The following is a 10,171-nucleotide window of genomic DNA, read 5'->3' as shown; positions in this document are numbered from 1 at the left end:
CCTCCTAACCAAGTACTTCAGAGTTAGAATGGTACCACATTGTGAAGTAGAGTATAAGCTCATGCATAGCGTTGCATTTTCTTGTGATTGTTTTGTTGTGATTAATATGTATTATGTGTGATAATAATTTATGCGATGATTTAATATTACAGTGAAGTGTATTGATTTTCTTTGATTTTGACTATATAATGTGATGTTTTTCCTTGAAGAATGTTTGTGTTATGATACGGTTTATTGATGATTAATTGCGTGTTCCTCTTATTTATATTATACTATCAACATGATTTCAAAACTCACATTCTTCGTTGTTTGTGTTTGACTGGCTTGGTCATGCGTTTGCGAAATCGCATTTATTACAGGTTAATGAGTCTCGAAGTTCAAGTTTGGGAGAAACCCCGCTCTGATAGGTGATACCGGGAATTAAGAGTTGTAATGTGTATTTTACTTATGTTACTACAAATGACTTTTTAATGAAAACTTAGTACGAGTAAGTCTTGGGAATTAAATCAATAAATTCTAGTTAAATCAAGTTAATTGATATTGTACTATTTTAATTGAGGAACAAAGTCGAATTGTTACATGTGTATTTAGAGAAACGTGATATCCTAAATTAGATATTAAAGTTTTTATCCTCTTTAACAAATTTTCTTTAACCGCTCCAAGTTTTCTTCAAATAATTTAGTATATATTATTATAAATGTTATTTTGGGGTTTAGGGTGTCACATTGTGCGCCTGAAGTGCAACTGCTACGCCTGGGGCGCATTTCCACGATTTTGAATTTGTCGAGGTGCGCCTAAAGCGCAAATTCTGCGCCTGGGGCACATGGCACGCGGATGAATGTTTAAAAACAATTTTTTTTTCTTTCACTTTTTAGGGATCTTTTTTACTGTTGGGAAGTTGAGAGACTTGTGAAACTCATCACTGACATTTTTCTTATTATAAATGATCAATTTTATTACTGTTGTTAATTTTAAATATTATTTCAATCAATTTCGGAACTTTTGGTTTAGTATTAGTAATTAACTATAATTCAATAGTAAAACGCAATCCTTAAGTTCGACACTCGGTAAGACTGTTTTATTATTACTTGCAACAACTCAGTACACTTGTTGAATCACTATCAATAGACGTAGTAACTTCTTTCTTAAAAATAACTTTGTAAGAGGACAAGTAGTTAGTACACTTTTTAGAAAATCAATATGAGATAACATTCTTATTATTCAAATTTATGTTTGATGACACTATTTTTGGAACTACTAATGGCACTCTTTGTCAAGAGTTTTCTAAATTGATACAACTTGAATTTCAAATGGGTATGATGGGAGAACTTAAGTTCTTCTGAGGGATACAAAATCAGAAAATTCAAAAAGGTATATACATTCATCGGAAATTTAAGATGAGTGATTGTATACTTATGGCTACACCAATGCACTATACTTGTTCACTTTAAAAAGATTATTCAGGTGAAAAAGTTGACCAAAAAACCTATAGAGGAATGATTGGATCCCTACTTTACCTTACTGCTTCTAGGCCTGACATCACGTTTAGTGTATATGTATGTGCAAGATTTCAAGTTGACTCTAGGGAATCACATTTAACAATTGTTAAGGGAATCACATTTATAATTGATGAAAATCTAAAATAAGATTTGATTCATATTTATAATTGAAGAAAATCTTTGACCAAGTTGAGAAGAAGATATGATAAAGATTTGAAGAAGATTTGAAGAATATTTGATCAACATTTGATGAAGATTTAAAGAACAATTTATTTGAAGAATTTACAAAGTCAATCTACACAAAATAGGAACAGAGTCAATCTGAAGAATTTACAAACTTAATCTACACAAAATAGAAACAAAATTAATCTGAAGAATTTAACAAACTCAATTTGAACAAGATACAATTCAGAATTAAACAAGGACTAAATTGAAGTCCAAATTGTTACTATAAATAGACACTCAAGACTGAAGGAGAAAAACATCGAAAAACATAAAAGAGTAGAAGAACTCAAGCTCAAAGTTCTCAATTCATCTTAGAAGCAACTACTCAAATTCCAATCTTTTGTATCCCACCCGATAGTGGTTTAGTTCCTTCTTCAATCTGTGGTTGTTAGGAGAAGACTTGACTTGTAGGGTCAATGTGGTTAGTTCCTCAAAAGTCTAGGGTTGTCAGGCTTGTTTGGGAAGACTGACTTGGAAGGTCATATGCTTTGTAATTCAAGGTATTTGAATTAGTGGATTAAAGTCTTCTGAATGAAAGGACTGAATGTAGCCAATAATTCATAAAAACCAACCAACCTTCATCAAATTAGCAAAAAGTTATCAATTTTATCAAACACAATTCAACCCTCATTCTCGTATTTGCACCTTCATATACTCCATAAGACAAAAGTCCAATTTGACCAAGTCAACACCACTCATTCCCTCTTTAACGCATTTACACGACACACATCAATAAGACAATAAATAAATAAAGAAAATGAAAGAAACTTATAGATAGCGAGAGGAAAAAGAGAGAAGAGAAAAAATTTGGAAAACAGAATAAGAGAAACGAAGAGTGATTAATTTTCTTTCTATGAGCCAAGCAAGAAAAAGTTGACATAATCATAATCTTTCCAAATCTTTTGAAAATCAACAAGTGGATTCTCTTTCTCTATTTCCTTACAAGTATGTGTGCAGTAATGTTTATCAAAGATTAGGGATTTAGGGTTTAAGGGTTTGAAACGAAAAAAAGAAAAAAAAAATATTTTCTATGTTATGTTTAGGGGTTCTGAAATAGATTATTGAAATAAACCATGCATGTGAAGCTATATCGCTGAATTTGAGAATAGAATCAAGTAGAATTGAATTTTCTTTATGACATTAAAATGTCTCTCTTTATGTGTTTTAGATTAATGACCTTGAAGTGCATTCTTGTGACAAATTATGTTGTGTGGATCGATGTTGTTTTGATGTATTATGTGTCATTTTCCATTTCAATTTGGTTTGTTGATGTATTCATTACTAATGTATTAATAGTTTGTATCAGTTACGTTTGTAAAATTCTTTAGGAAATTGGTTTGATTGAAATGAGTGTTGTCAGTTTAAAAATTCACCAAATGTATTGTGATGTTTTGGCCATGACATTTTATGTATACCTCATTTTCAAGTGATTATTAATTTTCTTGAAACTGGATTCAATTTCCTTCAATTTGAGTATAAACTTCATCGTGTTTGATATAAGTTATCATATAATTGAGTGGTATTTTATGTTATATTACTTAAAATCACAACAATATGCAAGGTTGAATGCGTGCTAGTTTTATTGTGTTCATTAATAATTGAGGTTATCATTCATGAGTGATGTTATATATATAATATATGTATACTTATATTTAATAAATGTATGAATAAGGTGAGAAGTATACGATTCGTTCTAGTTAGATGAATTAGCGATCTATATTCGACGAAAATGATGGGTAAATGGGACAACACATAGGGTCTTAATTATGTCCAATCTTACCAAAACAAAGTTACTAACAAGAAGATGACATTAGTAAAACTAATGTAGTCTTTATGACATACTATTAGTTAAATTTAAGTCGTTATGTTACTCATGTCTAGTGACTTAAATATTTAGAAAAAATTAAGACTAAATATAGAAAAGGTAATTTGAAAGTAGCTTACAATAGAAGAAAAAAGAGAGAATAAGTATATTCTTGAATTAAATTATTAATTTATTTTGTTTCATCCTTTGAGACCCCACTTAGATGTAATATTATCCTACGTTTAAATGTTTTACAGCTAAAAAGACTTAGATCAAGAGCCGGAGATTGAAACATATAAGTTTATGTTGTAGTTTTGTTACAGTTTCTAGGAATTATTTTTGAACCATGGATATGTTATAAATTCCATTTTGCCCTTTTATTTTGAAAGATTTGTATTCATATTAATACATTTACATGATTAGTATGTATTAATTATTTTTTTTGTCGACTTATATTAATGCTCAAATTATATTCTAGATATTTAATATATGGTGTTACACAAGCGATGATGTTTATATTAATTTAAAAATTAAATAAGCTTTTAGTACACTAAAATTTTCATAACTTTTTTTTAGTTTCTACATTTTTTTTATCAACTTTTAGTCATTTAAATGTTTTTGTTTTTATTTTTTTGTCCCTAATTTCAAAATAACTATTATATTTCTAATTTTTGAACAATTTTTTCACGGATGATGAATTAAGTATGAATCTTTTACGCTTAAAATTAATATTTAATTTCTCATATGTTAAAAAATTCTAAATTTTTTGTAAGAAATTTTTTTATAATGCCCTAAATATTACTACAAAAAATCATTCAAAAATTCAAAAGAAACACAATAGTTAATTTAATATCAAGAACAAGAAATAAAAATAATTTTTTTAAGAGACTACAAATTAATGAATTTTTGAAAGATTAAATACAAAATAGTGAGGATTTGTAAAGAATACAAAGTTATTTTACCCTTAATTTTACTCCTTTTATCCACTAGGTTGTTGGTTTTTATTTTTATTTTTTTATTACAATGGTTTCTTTGTTTTCTATTGAATTATATATATATATATATATATATATATATATGATCAAACCGCGTCTCGATTCAAAATATTTATTTTAATAAAATCTAAATAACTTGTAAAAAGCACAATTAAATTTAAATAAACGAATCTAGTATCCTATATATACACGATATATGTGACTACTCAAATCTTGAATAAATATCCAAAATAGTTCATTATTTTTATCAATTGTTTCAATTAAATTCTAGACTTTATCAAAATTTTAAATTGATCATTGGTTAAAATATCATTAATCAAGTTAATCCCTCCGTCAATGACAATCACTTGACAAAGTTAACTTTGTTGACATGTCACGTTAATTGTTTGTGTGGAAAAGTTTTTATGATACAAATGACGTATATACAAGTGTTAGAGATTAAATTGATACTTTTTTTTTAAATTGCTATTGGTATACATTGAGGACTAGTTTGACACACGTCAAGATTTAAAGGAAGGCTTGTATTGTCTCTCTCATTTTTAGAATTTTTTCTTCTCCTCCATCTCCATTTCTCCTTTAATTTCCACCTACTTCAACAACGACTACAAAGAGGATTAGTGGCGACTCCCAATTTGTAAAGTTAAAAGACATAAGTGGTAGTTGGTTTAGATGTTAAAATTTCCCTCTCACATGCAAATATATTATAAATACGAGTTCAATTTCGTAGGTAACATTTTAATGAAAAAATTATATTCTTTTAGGGTTTTATTATATCTTTTCTTTTGATTTTACTGAAATTTCTCCAAATTCCATTTAATTTGACTTTTTAATTTTGTAGAATAATGTTAGATGTGATTATTTTCTTTCGTATGATGAGGCTACTGGTATATTTGTTCTTTATGAACTTGTTGGGGTTGATGCAATATATATTAATAGCATAGAAACAACATGAGGCTTTACAATGAAGCTTATAGATAAATTTAAAGGCATTTTGATTGAACAAAATCATTGTGGAGAGGTTATGGTGTAGCTTATGAGCAGGGTTGATATATACAAGAACGGTTGAAGATAAACATCACAAATATAGTCTTGTTGTCATGCTTTTGTTGATTGTATTATAGATTGGTAGAATTTGTGGTTATATGTTTTTATTTATTTATTTTGCAGAGTATAAGGGATTGCAATGTCTTCTTGATATACTGATTTTAAAAATTAGTGAAATCATAATTATTTTGGTATCTCTAGTTTGTGTCACTCTATTAATTAAGGTACACATAAAATATGCTTTCAAATGAATTAATAAATACACAATTAAAAGGTACGCACAAAATGTGTCTAAACAAGCTTCCTCAAAATAACTAATTATATAAACAAAAAAGTCTTAATGTATGTCAAAATAGTCTCCACCATTTCCCACAAAAAATATGACAATATATCAATTTGGTCCCTAATGTATGCACACATGGCAAACAAGATTTTAAAAAAAATCTCAATTTGGTCCCTTATATTTGCTCACAAGGCAGTTAATATGACATGTCAACAATAATGGATCTTGCACAAAATATTGGAGAGAGAGAGAAAGATAAGTGTTAACTAAAATATTATAATTGAAATTCATAAAAGTCATATAGTTTTATCAAAGATTCTACATAAAATCAAATACAAAATAAAAATATAATATATGAAAAAAGACATTTACATCGAATTAAAGTTGTGTCATTCGTTCTACTAAAACTTTAAACTATTTTTTTTTCAATATAAAATATCATATTGTCAGCAAGAAATTTATCCTCCATTTTGTTATCGAATATTTCCAAATTTGGAGATGCTTCTGGGGCACGTTTTAAACAATTGACATCAAGTTTATCATGATTTTTTGAATCTTACAAAGTTGCTCATCTGGTAGAACTGTTTGATCACTGGAATATGTTTTTCAAGTGTTGATGTTGAAGCTTTGTAATTTTTATCTTTGTTGAAAACTTTCTTCTTGAAAAATGCATCAATTTTTTTATGTTTAAATATTGTGTCATTCCTAAAAAAATATAAATTAATTAAAATAATTCACAAATTAACTAAAATAAAAAAATTGTTTTGGTTTGTTGATAGGTAGCAATTGAGTTGCTAATTAGGGTGTTAGATTTTGTGTTCGATATTAGGTAGTTTATCATTCAATATTAGGTAGTTTATTTGAATATAGATCTCGTTATATTAATTCAATAAAGAATTTCAAATGAAAAATTAATTTAAATAATTTATCTTAATAGATTATTTTAAGTATTTTATCTATTTGCTACATCTCTTTTTAAATAATGAAATTTTAAAAAATGATTAAAATTAAAAACTACTTTAAAAAATTCTTCATAAAAATTATTTATAAAAAAAATATTTTTTTAAAAAAATATGATTTTTATCATGTTAAATATTTAATAATAAATATCAAAATTAATTTTTTAATCAATAACAAATAAATTTAAAATAATTTCTATTATTTTTATATAAAAATTATTTTGTAAAATTTAAAATCAAAATAATTTTTCAAAAATTTTAAACAAAAATATAATATTGGATATTTATTGCTCAAATCTTTATTCAGTTACCATTGTCGCCGAGTTTAACTCTCTCATGTTCCAACTTATATCTCCTACGATTCTACCTTCGTTTCTTTAATTTTTATTTTTACTTTCTTTATTTTTTCCCTGTAAAACAATCTTGGCCATCAAGCAAAACAAAACAAAACCATCTTCTGAAACCCTCTAATCCCATTCCATTCGGTTCCTTCCACCAATGTCCACCAACGATTCCCTCTCAGACCACAAGCTCTGCGGTTTCCTCTATGCGGTTCTCATACTCAAACCTTCGCATCCTCGCGAAAACGACACTCGTTTCAACGACCGCTGTGAGATCTTCAACGACGGCAAGACTTTCGGTTTTCGGACTCAAAACGGCGTCGTTTTAAGCCCTATCGTTGATTCGGCAGAATGCGATAATTCGAAGGGGAAAAAGGTGAAGAAGGTTGGTATGGTGAACGGGAGCTTCAGCGTTGTTCATCAGCTTCACGCTTTGGTTGTTCGTAAATGCTTGAATATCGATGCTCGTGTTGTTTGTGTTGTGGAAGAAACATCTAGGGTTAGGGTTGTGGTTCTCGTTGATGTTTATCTTCCGATTCAGGTTTGGACTGGATGGCAGTTCCCAAAATCTGGTTCCGTTGCTGGCGCTGTTTTTCGCCATTTGAGGTTTGCTTTCATTGCCGTTCTGCTTTAGGTTTTGATTCTCATATTGCAATTCTATAATGTTGTGTTTATGCTGGAGAAATTCTTTTGTACCAATGTGCTTACTTATAACTTACTAATATTGCAAATTGGCATGGCAATCTCATTTTAGGAGATAGATATTAGGAGAGAGAGTGATAGACATCTGAGCAAATGTTGAATAGCTTAATTAAGCGCTTATAACATAGGTGCTTATCATATCAGTGCTGATATATTTCTATAACAAAAGATAAAATAATATAGCTATTTCTATATAAGTTATAAACAGTTTTCATAAGCTATCCTGAAGAGTTTATTGAAATAAATTGAAAACAACTTATAGAAATGTCATACACTGTTTCCATATTCTCTCTCAAAGTGCTTATGCTTATATATAAGCCCAAATAAGCCAATTTAAGCAGATCTAAATTAGGCTAGCAAGATACTCTAATACAGTATTCACTACACACACTAATCTATTGGTTGAAATTGATGAGTCCATCAAATTTATGTGAGATCTATTTGAATTTGAACTAATGGAAGAGAGTGTGTTGCTAGTATTTCTCTAAGAATATACTCTCCTTTTTTTAGAGAATGCAAACTCAACACATGCATATATATATATATATAGATATATATATGATACGAGAAGATATTTACCGTGAAATTGACATGTGGTAAATGGAAAGGTTGACATGTGGTGCAAGTGCGACCTGGATAGCTTAATTTGGTTTTATTAATAGCATATGATAGTTTTAGACTTTAGTTTAAGGTTTTGCATGATAATTAAGGAAGTTGTTAAATATTTTTAATTTCAATGAAATATAAGTTGGTTGACTATTCACTCCATTGCTGTTCAAACTTGAAATAGAACAACATAAGGATAAAGATAGAAAAACATTTATTAATACTTTCTTGGTTTTCTAATATGACAAATAATTTAAAACAAACCAAAACTTCTAAATTGGTAATTATTTTGATTTAGAGGAGGCAGTAACTTTGTGCCATGTCAGCATGGTTAATCGTTGTTTTCTACACTAATTATGAGGTTCCTTGCTATAGAGGGCACTGGTGAAGGAATCATAAATTAGAAAATATTGATTCACAAGTACAGTGTTCATGAATAGATTGCTTGATGATAACCTATAAAGCTGTATTTTTCACATAATACTTTTCGTTTTGATTCCTTTATCAGTGCTCTTGTGGTAATCTTTAGCATTCATTTTACGGTTTTGACCTAATAATTATTTATATGTTTCTTCATCACATTATCTGGTTTTAATGGTCAAAGCATGTGACCTCAATTAGAATCAATCTTATGAACTAATTGAGCTAAAAGGTCAACTGTTGCACTTAATCAACTGCAATTGGACAAAATTACATAGTTTGTGTTCACTGATTCTCATCATACCAATTTTCTAATTAAAGCTTTGGAGGAAAGTTTCAAAAATATATGTTCTTAAGGAGCTTCACTTATACAAAATTTATAATTAAATCAAACTTGGTTCCATCTCTAACTCGGTCTAGCAGTGTTCCAACTAATTGCTCACCAGTAATATTTTGAGAACTATGTGGTAATCTTATCTGTATAAATTTTCTATTCAAAGCTTTTGAGGGAAGTTTAATAAACATACATTCTTAAGTAGTTTCACTAATAAAAATTAATAATTCAATCAAACTTGATTCCACCTCAACTCTGTATGTTGTAATCTTATCAATATAAATTTTCTTTTCAATGGTTTTGGGGGAAGTTTAAAAAACATACACTTAAATAGTTTCACTTATACAAAAATAAAAATTCAATCAAACTTAATTCCATCTCTAATGTGGTCATACTAGCAGTGTTCTAGCTAGTTCCTCACCAGTTATACTCTCAGCAAGTGTGTGGTAATAATATACATTAACTGATTTACTGTGCCATTTTCCGTTTGTGAAAATACTTTATAGCCTTGACTATTGTAGTTTTCTAACAGTTAAGAGCCTATGCAGCTGTGATTGGGATGAGAGAAGTTCAATGCTTTCTGATCCAGACTACTGTAGGAAGATTCATGGAGAAAATAAGAGCATTTGGAACCTTTCTGGTTGTCATGTACTTGGTTGCAAGCTCCATTCGCCTGTGAGCGGTTCTTCAAAGGAAAGGCTATTTGAACTTCATGAAATTTTTAAGACCGTACCTTGTGTAGGAAAAAAGCAGAAGTTTATTATTTCCAAGATAATACCTATGGACAACACTTGCAGATCTGGGATTTGGGAGATCTCTGATGATATTTTAACTAAAATTCTAGCTTCCCTTGGCCCAGTGGACCTCACTAGTGTTTCTGCAACTTGTCGTCATCTAAGATCCTTGGCTGCTTCAGTAATGCCTTGTACAAAGTTAAATCTGTTTCCTCATCAGCAGGA

General features: G+C 29.0%; 1 protein-coding gene across 1 annotated transcript in view; it reads left to right on the top strand.

The window, feature by feature from the left end:
* The first annotated feature begins 7,157 nt into the window (after positions 1 to 7,157).
* Positions 7,158 to 10,171, top strand: part of LOC101497604 (F-box protein At3g54460) — an 8,285-nt gene continuing 5,271 nt past the window's right edge. The window contains exons 1-2 of the mRNA XM_012711853.3: positions 7,158 to 7,756; positions 9,761 to 10,169. Of these exons, the coding sequence (XP_012567307.1) occupies positions 7,308 to 7,756; positions 9,761 to 10,169 (858 nt within the window). The 5' untranslated portion in view covers positions 7,158 to 7,307. The remainder of the gene's footprint in view (positions 7,757 to 9,760; positions 10,170 to 10,171) is intronic.

The sequence above is a fragment of the Cicer arietinum genome, chromosome 5 (assembly GCF_000331145.2).
Source record: "Cicer arietinum cultivar CDC Frontier isolate Library 1 chromosome 5, Cicar.CDCFrontier_v2.0, whole genome shotgun sequence".
Lineage (NCBI taxonomy): Eukaryota > Viridiplantae > Streptophyta > Magnoliopsida > Fabales > Fabaceae > Cicer > Cicer arietinum.
This window is presented reverse-complemented; position numbering and strand designations above follow the sequence as displayed.